This window comes from Triturus cristatus, chromosome 11 (genome assembly GCF_964204655.1).
Source record: "Triturus cristatus chromosome 11, aTriCri1.1, whole genome shotgun sequence".
In the NCBI taxonomy this organism is placed as follows: Eukaryota; Metazoa; Chordata; class Amphibia; order Caudata; family Salamandridae; genus Triturus; species Triturus cristatus.
In genome coordinates this window covers 783016979-783032758 of record NC_140594.1, presented here as the reverse complement: position 1 = coordinate 783032758, position 15780 = coordinate 783016979, and the positions used below count along the sequence as shown (strand labels likewise).

The 15780-nt window shown below is 45.3% G+C and overlaps 1 protein-coding gene across 4 annotated transcripts in view; it reads right to left on the bottom strand.

Annotated features, from left to right (window-relative positions):
- LOC146785433 (ubiquitin carboxyl-terminal hydrolase 48-like) overlaps positions 1–15780 on the bottom strand; it is a 353159-nt gene that overhangs the window by 208312 nt on the left and 129067 nt on the right. For all 4 annotated transcript variants that reach the window (XM_085634485.1, XM_085634487.1, XM_085634486.1 and 1 more), the window contains exon 3: positions 11423–11550. In XM_085634485.1, the coding sequence (XP_085490611.1) occupies positions 11423–11550 (128 nt within the window). The remainder of the gene's footprint in view (positions 1–11422; positions 11551–15780) is intronic.

Below are 15780 nucleotides of genomic sequence, written 5' to 3'. Positions count from 1 at the left end.
TCTGTGTAGGTGGCTATGTGTGGGTGGCTCTGTGTGTGTGGGTGGCTTTGTGTGTGTTGCACTGTGTGTGGGTGCATATGCAATAGGTCTCACATTTGAGAGAGATTTAGCTATTGACATTGTAAATAACAATGCTGTTTCTTTAAATGTTTTAAAAACAAAAACATAAACAAAAAAAATGTCATGAGCAATGCCAATAGCTCTAACTTTAACAATGCCGAGACCGTTGCATTGTAAATGCTTGTTAATTAATCCTAATGGTGATATATGTCAAGTGTAAAGAGTATGGTGCAAGTGAATTCACTGCACACAGTCATGAAGCCTCAATAGGTCGTAGTAGTCGTTAACCTGCAAAAATAGACATACTTTACAAGCCATATACTTCGTCCACTGTGAGCAATGGTGACCTGTAAAAAATGAGTGACATTAGACTTTATGAAATTAGTTTTAGTGAAATAATGGTGATGAAGTGTCCTGGTGTAAAAATAAACAAAGGACAATAACATGAGACAGACACACACAGAACATAAAGCACACACTCTATTCCAAAGGGATAGTTATAATCAGCCCATAGAGATTACGAAAGAACACAGCCCATATTGTTGCGTTGTAGCGGTGTCAAGGCAAGGGAAACAATCTACTTGAAAATTTTAGGAATAAAGCACCATGAGCCTTGAACGGGTGGAAGGAGTGCCTAATAGGCAATCTAGGAGAAAAAATATATATGGGTATTACAAGAGAGGAATATCGAGTAGTCCTAGGCGACATCCTCGCAATACCGAAGTTCCTACCGGCTATGCCGTACTCACTACTCCTGGGACACTGACCTGCCTCGTGTGGCCTCCCCGATGGCTCCGCTGGATAACTGAGCCGTACCAAGGTGGGGTTTAAATAGGGCCACTAATTGAGGTTCCCTCCTCAATTAACGTGGCGAGAATCGCTAGTATGCAGCACCTGTTATGTTAAGTTAAAGCGGATTTATAGAGCGCACGGCTACTCAGAAGAGTGTCCCGGCGCTAAGACAGAAAAGCACACAAGAGGAACAAAGAGGAGGGGAAAAGAAGAAAGGAGAAGAGGAAAAGATGATTTAAGATGTTTTTTTGGAACAGCCAGGTTTTCAGTTGTTTCCTGAAAGCAAGCAAGTTGGTAGTTTGCCTAAGTGGGAGAGGAAGCTTATTCCAAAGTCCAGACACTAGCGCTTGAAAAGAGCGACCGCCTCTGCGGGCTCTAAGGCACTTGGGAGTGACCATAAGATGTAAATGAGCAAATCTGAGAGATCTGCTGGGAACATAGAAGGAAACTCTTCTGCTTATGTGCTTTGCTCCCACGCCATGCAGGGCCTTAAAGGCCAAAACCAGGACTTTGAAACTAATTCTACTGCGGACAGGTAGCCAATGCAGATTATTTAGATGGTGCGAAATCCGCTCTCTAATCCCGAGACTCAGGACAGCCCTGACTGCCGCGTTCTGCACCACCTGCAATCTGTTGAGTAAGGACTCCGGGAGGCCTAGATAGAGGACGTTGACATAGTCCAATCTAGAGATGATAAGGACCTGAATTACTATTTTTCTGTGCGGGGTCTGTAATAGAAATAGAAACCTCCGAAGCATCTTCAGGAGACCAAAGAAGGTACCGGTTACTGACTGCACCTGGACTGCCATAGAAAGTTTGTCATCCATTTTTACTCCCAGATTCTTCACAGTCCGAACAGCAGCCTGCGGAGGAGACAGATCTTGTGGCCACCATTGTTTCCAAGCGTTCAGCGGGGGGCAGCCGAAGAAAATGATCTCGGACTTATCTGAATTACATTTCAGATGGTTAAAGTTAAACCAAGCAAATATTTTCTTAAGGCAGTTGTTAATCTTCTCCCCATTGAACTCTTCTCCCTTCCTACAGGTGAACAGCAGTTGAGTGTCATCAGCAGATGATATTATTGCGACCTCGTTCTCTTCAGCCAAAATAGCCAGAGGGGCCAAGTACAGATTGAAAAGTAAGGGGCTCAAAACAGAGCCCTGTGGTACACCCACTCTCAAAGATGGTATACTGGCCGAGAAAGGGGGTGACCATACCGCCTGATTTCTGTCCTCTAAAAAGGAAACAAACCACTTCAGCACCGTGCCCTCAAAACCACTCGCCCTCAGCCTCTGAAGGAGGTGACCGTGGGGCACGCTGTCAAAAGCCGCAGAGAGATCTAAGAGAACCAGGACCGCCCTGCCACCAGCATCCAAGGTCTCTGATAGATTCAGATACTTCCAGCAATGCCGTGTACTATGATTCTGCCTAAAACCAGATTGACTAGAATGAAACAGTTTATTGGCCTCTGCAAAATTGCTGATTACTGTATGAACATATTTCTCAACTGTTTTTGCAAAGAAAGGGAGAAGAGAAATGGGTTAATGCTGTTACGTAAGGTGTCGTTAAACCAAGTGGCTGAACGTCTAATTGTTCTAAGTGAGCCTGGGGTAGGAGGGGCAGGGGTTAAAGTACCCTGTGCAATCCACTTAATCAGAGCCTCTGCATCCAACTCTATGTCACCAGTGTGTAAAGGAGGGTGTAGATCTAATTCATGTTTAAGAGCATCCAGAGTAACCTTATGAAGAGGTCTGGAGGTGAAAGATGGCTGCTTAACCTGAGACGATGGGTGCTTTGGCAATTTAGGTAGCTTGAAACCGACCAGATAATGATCAAACCAGAGAAGGGGTAGAGGAGGCTCTGTCTGAATCAAGCAATTTGCAAATACCTGATCAAGGATATGACCTTTCTCATGCGTAGCGGCAAATATACATGGACTGATAGTGAGTACACCCAGTGTTTCCATCAAGGAAATCGTCTCTAAGGCGTCCTGTTGATCCATATGTATGTTAAAATCCCCTAAGACGAGGAAATGTTTAAATATAGAAGCCACAGGCGAAATGACATCGCCAATGGACTTTAAGAAAACCCCTGCCGGCCCTGGGGGTCTGTACAGGAGGACTCCTGCCAGGCACTGATGGGGGGACAGGGTAGCCTGAAAACATAGATATTCTTCCCCTTCAATTTCCTCCAGGGGAATACAAGTAACAGTAATATCCATTTTGCTAATAATAGCGATTCCACCTCCCTTGCTTCCAACCCGATCTTTCCTTATAATAGAGTAACCAGGTGGAATGGCTGAAGCTATGGTTGGATTGGACGAATCCGAAAGCTAAGTTTCAGTCAGAAACAAAAAATCAGGTTTGGTTTCAGATAATATATCATAAATGTGCAAAGCATGTTTATTAAGTGATCTACAATTTAACAGTGGGCCGCGATGTGTTGTTGTTCCTTATCCATAGCAACCCGCTCCTCCTGTCTATATGGATTGTACTTGGGCAAAGTAGTAAGGGTATCATTAATGTCGCCCCAACTACAATATTTACACTTTATTACAGAAGCGCTGGTCTCAATATCAATAATCTTATTGCATTGGCAGGAGGAGCGCAACCCAATGAGAGTCTCCCTGTCATATGTACAAACTTTATTAGCTGCTTGGATCATCATACCGGCAGAAAATCCGACCCCGGCCGCCTCCGGGACGCAGACGGGCGCAGACGGGCTTGACTGTGGCCGCATGTTCACTCGGAGGATTGTGCTGGCTCTGCCATGGGGAACCGGAAGACAAATAAATAAAAAGAAGATCTTTTTAACGGAAGAATCACACGTTTAAGAATAGAATAATTGCAAAGTGGACCCGGTTTTTAATTCACTTTCATATCCACTCCTGACCCTTGCTTTCACACCCCTACACGACACATAGTTGTCTCACAACAACAGTGCTCCCACGTAGACGTAGGTCGTAGCACGCCCCGTCCCGTAGAGGGGCTGAAAGACCCCTATGATGAAGCATGACACCAAGGGCCCTTTTGGTGTGTGAGGGGTATTTAAACAACCTGTGTGTACTTTCCACCACTGTAGGAATACATACTTAATCTGTGAGGATTTGACGTACATATATATCTGAGGGTGGATCCCTATGTTTACTAACCTAATTTTCGTGATCTTCCAAGATGGAAGACTCAGCGAAGATGTGGTTGAGTCGATCACGAACCCCCAGAAGATCGCCTTCTGAGGAGGGACTTTGCCTCATTGACCATGAACCCCAAATTGTCCAACAGGTCTTCTGCAGTCTACAGTTGGAGCAACAGCTGACAAGAGCACTGGGTCATGATAAGCAGGTCGACAAGATGCTGCACCCAAAGGTGTTCCACCACTGGTTTGGTAAAGCACCAAGGGGCAGGGGAGAGCCAAAATGGAAGATTGGAAAACACTGAATGCCTGTTGGCCCCAAAAAAACTGGAGGAAACTTAGGTGAAGAGGAGAGATTGAGACGGACAGATAAGCGTCGTTGAGGTCCAAGCAGACCATCCAATTAGCTGGCTACAGCTCGTCCCGCAGGAGGTAGATGGCCTCCATTTTGAAATGGCGGCACACCAGCCTTTCCTTGAACTCTCGTAGGCTGATAAAGGGGTGCCCTCCCTCGTCGGTCTTGTCTACTAGAAAAAGGTTGCTAACAAATCCATGGGGGTGGATGGCTGTTGGCCAAATTGCACCTATTTCCAAAAGCGATTGGACCTCTGAGTCTATAAGCGTGGCCTCCTGGGAAGAGGAGTGGATGAAGGCCAGTGGCCTGAAACGGGCACAATAAAAACTCTATCTGGAAACCCTTCACAGTTTGCAGAACCCACTAGTCTGTTGTGATAGTCCTCCACACGTGAAGGAAAAGTGCAAGTCTGCCCCCCTCCCTACCTATACCAAAGAAGAAGGATGACCACTCACCCAAATTGGTGAGATTGGATTGCCCCTTTAAGCCTCTGAATAGTTGTCCCCTGGTGGGATAAAAACTGGTAAAGTGCGCCTGGTGTTGGTAATAGCCTCGCATGAAGCCTTGCCCTCTGGAGGGGGCTTGTGATGCAAACTGGCCGGCCGAGCGGCCCCTACAATGGCTGGCCCCTTGGAAAACCCGAGTAGGAAAACCCCCTTAAGGAACAGTTGGGCTTTGTCCAAAGAAGTGAAGTTATTTACAAATTTGCCTAGCTCTTTAACAAAGGGGTCTCCAAAAAGCCCCCCTTGGACCACTGCACCTGTCTACCAAGTGGCGAGGTCCCCAAGCTATGGGTCCACTTTGATCAAAATGGAGCACTGTCACTCTGTGGATAGCGCGCAGTTGGTATTACCTAGAAAAGATAAACGCCCTGTGCGACCATCCCGAGAGCACTTCAAGGGAGATAAGGGCACCCGAAGACTTGACATCCTCTGCATTTGAGGATTTTGGTGAGCGGACCAATGGCGTGCATGAGCTTGTCCTGGCAAGCTCTCCAGGACCGGTCTATGTCTTTTTTGGGATCTTTTGGAAATTTGGCTTGGAATGTGACCATCCTAGGGTCGATGTCTGGTGTCAAGGCGACCTTGCTGTCCAGAGTCGGCTGTGAGCACCCCGCCCACAGGTGGTTACGCTCCTTCTTTTTCACATGTTGGACCCTGTTGCTGCAGCGGGGGGTTCGCTGGGAGGGTAGGGAAGGTTGCCAGATTTTGTAAAACCTAACCTTCTTGTTGGAGTGCGAGTCACCATCCTGATCATACAGTGAGAGGGGAGACGGGGTTCCAGTGGTTCCACTGGGTCAGAAGGGGGCAAGGCCAGGAGCTTCTGGGCTATGAAGGCCTGTTTCAGGCAGAGGAATGCGTCTTGATCTACGCCATTCTCACGGGGTCGCTTCGCTGGCACGACGTCCGCATACGGGAGTTTACCCGCCTGGGGTCGTTTGACACATTCACGCACAATTTGTTGAGCAATGTGCTGCTCAATGAGACCCATGGCCTCGTCAACTGCCCTATAAATGGAGGAGTCCATGGCCTCATATAAGTTGTCATCCTAGGGCAGATAAGCAAAGGGGTCTATGGACATGTCACCTAAACCTTCCATTAAGGAAGTTGTAGGACGCAGCGCAGGTCAGTAAATAGGCAGATAACTATGCCTAAATCTGCGCAAAAGGTGCTACATGACATGCTGCGGCAAATGTGGGCAGTCAGAGGGCGGCAAACTAGGATCTGGGGAGCCAGTCAAGGGTTTGGTGTGGGCAGAGCCACACAGATTATGGGTCCAAAGCCATAGAACACTTACCTTCCGTGCCAATAAATCAGTGGGGCATAGTAGCCAGGGAGCGTGTTCCCTCCGAGAGGTCCGTGTGGCCACACAAATAAATACAGAATCCGAGGGGCGTTTTTCACAAACACAATACAGACCCTTGCAATGCATCAGAAATATATTAAGGCAATTTTAGTACAGACCCCAGTTCTTACTGGGGCATCACTCTCTAAGCAAGGCTTCAATGCGGACAGTTACCGCCACGCGATTCGTGCTACTACTGACCAGAAATTGACAGAATTGCGCGTCTGGAGCCAAGTGCCGATCAGCTGGGAGCACCACCTAGTGGACAGAGGACGGCACTGTGTCACGGAGCCGAACCAAGACTAAGCCTGGGCAGAGTTTGCGGAGTTCCCCTATGCGAAACTCCGTGAAGTGCAAAAAAACTCCGATGCGCTACGCAAAGCTCCACAAGCGGCGGAGTGCATTAGATAAATGCTGTTTGCTATTATTTTCAGTGCTAGATGCTTGTCCACACTGTGCAATCATCGCGAACGGCACCATGCACAGTGCAAGCGGGCGCTGCTCCCTTTCGTCTGCTCGAGTAGATTTTTACTCGAGCTGCAGTTTTCTCAACACGAACGGACAGTTGATCAATGCGAGGGGTCGCGAGCATACCCGACCACTCACAATGAGTAATCTGACCGCCCGCATTGAGAAATCTCGCCGGGAGGTTGATTTTCCATGCTCGCGATCGCCAACTTGATGTTGATGATCGGGAACAAGGAAAAATCTCGCCAGGACGCGGATGATCTTCGCTTGCGCTTGCTAACTTGACGTTGAGGAACGCAAGCAAGGAAAAAAACTCTGCTCCGTTACGCGAGCAGAGTTTTTCAGAACTCCACGAGCTCTGCGTAATGCGGAGTGCGGAAAACTCCGCAAACTCCAAGCGGAGTTCACCGCCCAGACTTAACCAAGACAGCACCACAGATGATTGCGGGACACGTTTCCGTGGCCATAAACAAACATAAGCTGCACACTTCTATAAACAGCAGCTAAACACACTATTATCTTTTAAAATCAGGAAACTATACTCACACTACAATAATGAAGGCATGAGAAAAGTAACTTCGCTGTGACTGCGAGAAGCAAAGTAAGAGGAGGTCACAACATGGAGAAGGGACTATAAGTGACCTGGACGAGCCTGATTGAATGAATGAATGAATGAATGAATGAATGAAAGGTGAGTTTATATAGCGCAACTGTCACTCCGGCTGGAGCCTCCTGGCGCTGCAGATAACCGAGCATACTGATACAAAGCAATCTAAATTAGAGCAAGAGAGTAGGCATCAGATAGACCAAATATCCAGGTCTTAAGGGCACGTTTAAATGGATCTTGCTGTTGCATTGCCCTCAGTTCCCTAGGTAATTGATTCCATGCTTTAGCTCCAAGTATCGAGGCTGATTTTCCTCCCCTAGTTGACAGTTTGAACCTGCCCACTGCCAAAAGATTAGCCGAGCTAGATCGTAACGTTCTGGCAGTAGTGTACGGTTTAAACCTGGCAGAGAGATAGGCGGGGCCGACTCCTCGAACAGCTCTAAAGGTTGTCAGGAGGAGTTTAAAGAGAATTCTTTTAGGAATTGATAGCCAATGTAGAGTCTTCAATGCAGCTGAGGCCGATGATTTACGGGGAAGACCCAGAGCCAATCTAGCAGCTGCATGTTGGACAACCTGAAGCCGTCTTAGGGACGATTTATTGGTCCCAACGAGAAGGCTGTTGCAGTAGTCCAACCGTGACAGAATCAGAGCTACCGTTACTGTTTTTCTTGCTGTTGCTGGAATGAGATTGAAGAACTTTTTCAAGGTCCGAATGTGGCTAAAACAGATCCCTGTTAATTTTGATACATGCGGCTTAAATAAAAGTGAGGTGTCAAACAAAACTCCCAGATCTCTGGCAACCTCCACAATAGATGGAGGGGCTGCCGTATCCTCTGGCCACCAATCCTTGGGTTGGAACGTGTTGTTTTTGCCAATGGGAAGGATCTCTGTTTTATCGGTGTTACAACAGCGGTGGTTGTTAGTCATCCATTTAATGATCGCTGAGAAACAGGTTTTAAAATTCTCCTCTGCTGATGTTGCTTTATCCTCCAGAGACAGAATGAGTTGAGTGTCGTCAGCGTAAGATGTGGTCTCAATTCCAAAGGAAGAGATCAAAGAGATCAGAGGGGCCATGTATATGTTAAACAGCAGGGGACTGATGGAGGCCCCTTGAGGGACACCCGTAGAGACAGTGCGTTCAGATGACACGCAAGATCCCAAGGAGATGACTTGTTTCCTGTTAGACAGGAATGATGATATCCATGCCAGGGCCAAGTTTGTAATGCCACATGATCTTAATCTGGCTAACAGGATGTCATGGGAAATGGTATCGAACGCGGCAGACAAGTCTAACAGAATCAAGACTGCCTTCCTGCCACTGTCCAAGATGAATTTAAGGGTGTCCGTGATCTCAAGTAACGCTGACTCCGTCGAGTGTCTGGGACGAAAACCCGATTGTCGAGGGTGGAGGATGGATGCAGATTCAGTAAAGCTGGCCAGTTGTTGACACACTATTTTCTCAGTGATCTTACCCAAGATGGGGAGAAGCGAAATGGGCCTGTAGTTGGATAATATTGAGGATTCTACGTTCTGTTTCTTTTTTAAAGGTTTGACAATCGCGAATTTCCAATCTGTGGGCACATTACCCAAGGCAAGAGAGGAGTTCACTATGCCATTGATTACAGGATTAACCACATCAATAATATGATGTAAAAACGTCGGGGGGCAGACGTCCAGTGGTGAACCAGATTTGCAAGCTAATATAGCCTCTTTAGTTTGGGCTAAAGTGGCCGCTTGAAATTATGCCAGAACTGGAAGATTGGAACTGAGATCTGGTTCACTTACATCGTTAAAATCTTCCGATTTCCAAGTCCTAAAGTTTCTTTGAATGTTTTTAATTTTGTCCTCAAAAAAACATGCAATTTCATTGCAGAGTGCCACAGATGACGGTATGGTGGTGTGCAGGACCTTGGGATCAGTAAAAGATTTTACAATTTTAAATATTTCTTTTGTATTATTCTTGGCTATAGCGATTTTATTGCAAAAGTATTCCCTTTTTGCAGAATTAATGGCCGCCTTATATTTCTTCCTAAAGGCTTTGAAGATAAGCAGACTGGATACTTCGTATCCCCTCCTCCATTTACGTTCCAGCTGCTTGCTATGTAAATGGAGCTCCACTAGGTCCCTGGAGAACCAAGGGTCGTTGTGGATCTTCCTTTTGGATATTCTAATGGCTCTTCTATGGGGTTCCAGTTTATTCCCGATGGATGTGATCCAATTATTCAGTCTATCTGAATCCTCTTCAGGTTCCCCTATAAGTTCCGGTGCAGTATTTAAAGCCGTGGCTGTCAAGAGGGGATTAGAGGCCAACAGATGCCACTTCCGCTTACAAGTATAGCTGTGGTCACTGTCGTTTATAACTGTACTAACTTTTTGGGGAATAGGAAAGTCAAAAGGAATAAAACTGTGGTCAGACCAGGCCTGTGGCACTGGTTTGCCAGTCTGTAGGGACTCTAGGTTAGAACAGACAGTGTCCAGAGTATGTCCTCCACAGTGAGATGGACCTTGGACCAACTGTTTGAGCCCCAGCATAGAGATAGTTTTTAGAAAGGAAGACACTCCCGGGCTACTCTCGCATTCTAAATGAAGATTAATATCCCCAAAAAGAGTAAAGTTTGCGTATCTGAGCACTGCCTCGCTGAGGGCTTCTCCCAGGGAATCTAAAAAAGTATTGCTATTGCCTGGTGGCCGATATAACAGTACTCCAGCAAAGGAAAAGGAGTTATCCATAGCACAGCAGAATCCCACGTTTTCTGCTCCTGTAAGGCCTTGGAGGGAAAAGGTCTTCACCTGCAAAGATTCCCTATGTATAATGGCTACTCCCCCTCCCCTGCCCTCCTCTCTGTCCAACCTACACATGGTAAAATCTAGTGGCAGAGCGGTTACTATATCTGGATTGCAGTCCTCCCTCAACCACGTTTCGGTGACAAATAGGAAATCTAATTTGTTCTCCACAATCAACTCCTTAATATCCAGGGCATGCTTTCTTAAAGAGCGAGCATTTATTAGGCCTCCAAGGATGGGTGCTGGAAGGGAGTGAGTGGTGTGCGAGTCAGACGTTATATCCTGGTTAATTACATTAATTTGGGTCCGACATAATCGACAACTTATCGGACCCGTAATACCATCAACCTCGAGCGAATGACCGCATTGATTACCTATATTTAGTGCCTCCAATTGCCGAGCTGTCATGGTCTGGTGTGGAGGGCAACAGGCAGCGTGGCTGGCGCTGGGCGCGTCATGGGCGCGTCATGGTCGCGGACGGGCGCAGACGGGCTTGCCTTGGGCGCGCCTCCGGCACGCCGCTGCGCGCGTCCGCTGCGCACGTCAGCGCCATATCCTGTTTAAGTACTGTGTGCGAGGGAATGGGTCCGAGGACTAGACCGTGACCCTCTCAAGATGGCGGATATCAAGTGTCCCACCGGAAGTGAGGAAAACGATTGTAGCGTAGGAGTCCCTCCACACAACCAGCACCAGCTGTGGTGGACCGGGGAGCAAACGCAGAAATCAAGACAGAATACACCAAATCACAAGGTAAAAAAACGTTTTTAAAATGATCACAATGCGTTCACAACAAAGTGCAGTGCAGTGCAGTGAGGCACATATGTATCAAAGATATTTACTATCGCCTCAAAATAAAGGAAAATTTCCAACAGATTTTTAAAAGAAAGTCTTAAGCACCAAAAACGAGCCTTAGTTACAGCGTTTCACAGTCTACCCAGTTATTTGTAGGTCTAATTTGTTTACATGATTGGAACTGTTATAGATTAATCATTCCTAGGGATTCATGAAACTAGTAGTTTTTTCGCTTTTTATTGTTGAAAATGATTTTAAAAAATGATGAAATGTCTGCTGTAATAAAGAAAGCGAAGGTAATAAAGCATAATCTTCACCTTCGCTCCTAACATAAAATTCCTTTTTTGAGGATAGCATTGGAACCTGTCCATAGTTTAGCCTTACTTACTAGAGAGTCCAGTGCTCTGGTGGAGTGAGAATTTCTAGACAGCTTGATATTGATGTCTTTGGCATAGCACTGTGAAGAGGCTCCTAATCACTTGTGGAAAATAAAATTTAATATTACAGTGCAGAGAAGAAGGAATCACAACTAAAGCTCATAATAGTTGCATGTGAAATCAATCATTACAAAAATGAAAGATTATTACCACTCTCTATCCCAAGGCTTTTCATGAGCTTCCTTGTCGATGGAGGGGAATTTCCAAATCGCAAATTAATAAAAAGTTCCTGCAGTTCGTTGACAGTTCTAATAGTATCCATAGGCGCATCACGTTCACTAGAAGACAAAAAGGTAAGATGGTTACTTCCCATGTAGTAAAAAAGTAACAGTGCAAGCATGGTGACAGCAGACTGCAGCTCTCAATTGAGATTTTCCAAAGAAGAAGATGTGGGGTAATTGGATTATCTTTCACAGCGAGCATGTAAAGCATAACAGGCCTTCCCTGACCCATCCCAAGTACAATACAGGGCACAGAGTTTTTTCTTACCCTTGAGAGAACATACTCTAACATGCCTAGTCCTCTGTTGAGGTGACAGGGAGAAAGATGCCCATACCTACAAGAATAACACATGGACTCAATACATTGGAGGAATGCAATTCTGTGACGGTGCTATAGGAATTTGTATAAGGAACTTGTATGAGCAGTATTTTTACATCTTTATTCCGTCTATATTCAATTGAATTGGGGTGTGTTACATGCCTTATTATTTTTAACTTTTTCCATAAGAACTACTTCTGTGAAATCCTTATACATGTCTTTCAAAATGCCTTATCAACTAGCAACTATGGGTCGATCTTGAGAGCAACCATCTAATGATTTGTTTCACTTTTTTATTGTGAGCGGTGTAATTTTGCAAGCCTGGCGCCTTCTACATTTTCTCAATTATTTGTGCAATTATTTCGTCGGGAATCTAAGGTCTTTATTTATTATTTTTGTTGCAGACCACTTTTTTAGGCTTTGTTAGACAGAGAATTTCTTTTGTGTTTATTGTCTGCGCTGCCTACAGCGTCTTTATTTTGGGACGCCGGCGTGCATGGCTTGTGCCTTTCTGTGTTCAGAGAGTTCTCCAGTCTGATGCGGCCACACTGGAATAGCTAAATGAGAGAGCTACCAGGTGAGGTCTGGCACTTCGGGTTGTTTTTTTCCACAGCATTGTTTTTTTGACCCCACGAGCAGTAACCAGCTGTTTCCCTCTTCCTTTTATAAGATTAGTTACACATTATAATTTGGCGTACCAATTTTTTGCCAGTTATTTCGTAGGCTTGAGTAAATGGTAGATTTCTTTGCTTATCTTGGTGGCAGATCACTCTAAATTATTTCTCACTGGGTGTCTAGTTATTAAATAATTGATCCGTATTATTGTTTGGGGGTCTGATTTTTTTAGGGGGAAACTTGGGTTTGATCAAGTGGTAGATTCTTATTTTAGTAGGTGATTTGTTTGTTAAGTGACTTTTCACTAGGTCTTTGGCTACTAATCTTTCGAACAAGCGATTTATGGCTTTGATGGATTTTTCCATGTTTTATTGGTGAGCTTGTCCTCATTTTTGCTTTCTTGGTTTCCTGATTGGATGCAGGCTTTGTCTAGTTAGTATAATTTGTGTACTGTTATAATGTAAGTATTACAAGACCTATTTGAGGTTTTGGTCCTCTATATTTATTCTTCTTTTTCTTACTAGTAAGGGGCGCTCTTTTTGTCTATTTGATTCTTCAGATATTCTGTTTTCCTCATTAAATTGTCTCGGTCGTAATGATGACCCTCTGACTTTGGGGGGGTCGAAACGCCTTTGACGCTTCTGAAATTTGGAAGGGATTGTTGATGAGCAGTGCATCAAACATAAAAAGCTGATGATAGCAACTGCAATGATGGAGGCTCCTGCCTATGTTTTTGAATTGACCGCCAGCTTGGTGGTCACTTCTCATTTTTGCCATGCGGAGTACTCTTAACCTGGCAGACGTTAAGTTCCCCACCAGTGCGACTGAGCATTTGTTCATCAGCCAAAATGTAATTCTGGCCCTTACTCAGAACTCCTCTTTTTGATGCATTCTAGACACCATGGGTGTCCAGCGTGGTATAACTTGCATTGATTCTGTTCACTTTCCCAGATTGCTGTACAAATCATGAAATGTGTATACGGCTAAGATTACTCACTTATTTACGTTGTGTGTTGGAAATTTCTGTAATCTGTTGATATCCACAAATTGACAACCAACCAGCTTTCACACCTGTTTCCACATAAAAACCCAATTTTAGTGGGTAGCCTTAGTGCCCACAATTGGAAAATGCTATAAAGTTATCATAGACACATCACATTTATGCAGTGACAACACTCTTTTTTGCAATGTGAGTAGCTGTGGATTCTGGGGCCTAGCTCAGCGAGCACCTAGGCAAACCTAGCGAACCGGCACATTTTTTATATCTAGACAACCAGGGGAGTCCAGGTGTGTGTAAATTGCGTGACTCACCAGGTAATTTTACCAAGAAGCCTATGCTAACATCAAAATTCCTACCTATTACTACATTTGTGCCGATAAAAACGCTGCCCCACTTGTATGGTTGGGTCTAGTGCCCACTACAGGAACAGATCAAACCAAGGTCAATGGGAGCCCTCGCCCTCACAGAAATGGAACAAAAATGTGTCATTTCAGGCAAAGTTTGAGGTTTGCAGGGTATTGTAATGCGGGGTGGAGAAGTGTGGCTCAATGATTAGAGGGGCAGGCCCTGATGCAGAGGTATAGCCCGGGACCAGGGTTCAATTCCCCGCCTCGGCGGGTCTTGGGCTCAAAAATTCCACGGACCTGATCATTCTCGCCTCGGTGCCTATTCCAATCATGGAGTCCCACTCTGCAACTCTGGGCAATAGCTTGCTTAATCTTCACAACGGCCCCCACAACGCTAAGGATGCCTGGCCTCCACCTTGGGGGTGCCCAGGAGTGGACGCCTCACAGGGAAAGCCAGGATGGGTTCCACAGCGGTATTCGTACAAGCGCCTTGAGACCCTTGCGGGTGAGTAGTGCGATATACAATTATCAATTTACATTTACATTGTGAGTAGGAAAATCTTATGGGATCTATGCAAGGCACATCACCCTAGACTCCCCTGGTTGTCTAGTTTTAAAAAATGGCTGTAATTCCTAGGATTGCATGGGTTGCGACACAGCACTTACCCAAATACAGCAGCTACCTCTATTTCTTATCTCGCAATGTAGCACTTTAGGGTCTTTTGTGTCTTGGTCTTTTGGCCCACCCACACAAGTGGGGTACCGTTCTTATTGGGGGACATGTGGGAACTCAGTGTGCAGAAATGTGAGGAAAATGTGTGTATCTTACCAAAATTTGAAATTTGCAAATGCTTCTGGGGACAATTACATGATAAGAGTCATGCAAGTCATGCACCTCTAGACTCCCCTGGTTGCCTGTTTTACAAAAATGTGCAGGTTTAATAGGTTTGCCTGGGTTCCAGCTGAGCTAGGGCCCAAAATCTACAGCTACCTATAATGCAAAAAACAAAAAGGGTCACTTTCAGTGTGAAGATGTGATGTCACGGGCACTAGGCCAACCCACACAAGTAAGTTATCAGGAGATTTCGGGGAATGCTGGGTGGCAGGATATTTGTGGCTCCTTGCTGATTTTAGTCGTTTTCCACACAGAAATTTGTGGAAAATTTGTGTTTTAAGCAGAATTTTGAAGGTTGTTAAGGCTTCTGGGTAAACTTATTTGGTGAGAACCACACAAGTCATGCAACACCAGACTTCCCTGGTTGTCTAGTTTTTAAAAATGTGCAGATTTTCCTAGGTCTCGGCTGAGTTAGGGCCCAAAATCCACAGCTACCCACATTGAATAAAAAGGATCCATGTACTGTACAAAAATTTGATGTATCGATGTTGCATTTAGGGACGTTTCTTATCGCGGGTACTAAGCCTACCCACACAATTGAGGTACCATTTTTATCGGGAGATGTGGTGGAATGCAGGGTAGAATGATGTTTTTGGCTTCCCACAGATTTTAGAACTTTCCGCAACAGAAATGAAAAGAAAATGTGTTTTTTGTCAAAGTTTGAGGTTTGCAAGGGGTTCTGGCTAAAAAAATAACTAGTGACAACCACTAACCTGGATTCCCCTGGTGTCTAGTTTCCAAAAATGTGCAAGTTTGCTAGGTATCCTTAAATACAAGCTGAGCTAGGGCCCAAGATCCACAACTACCTAATTTCCCAAAAAATGGTCAGTTTTGAGTGGAAAAACGTGATGAATCCATGGTGCATTTTGGGACATTTCCTGTCACAGGCACTAAGCCTAGCCACACAAGTGAAGTAGCATTTGTATTAGCAGACTTAGAGGAATGATGGATGGTAGGAAATGTGTGGCTCCTCGCAGATTCCAGAAGTTTTCCACACATAAATGTGTGTTACTATGCAAGTCACACACCCCTGGACTCCCTTGGTTGTCTAATCTTCAAAAATGTGCAGGTTGTTAGGTTTCCCTAGGTGTGGTTGAGCTAGGCCCAAAAT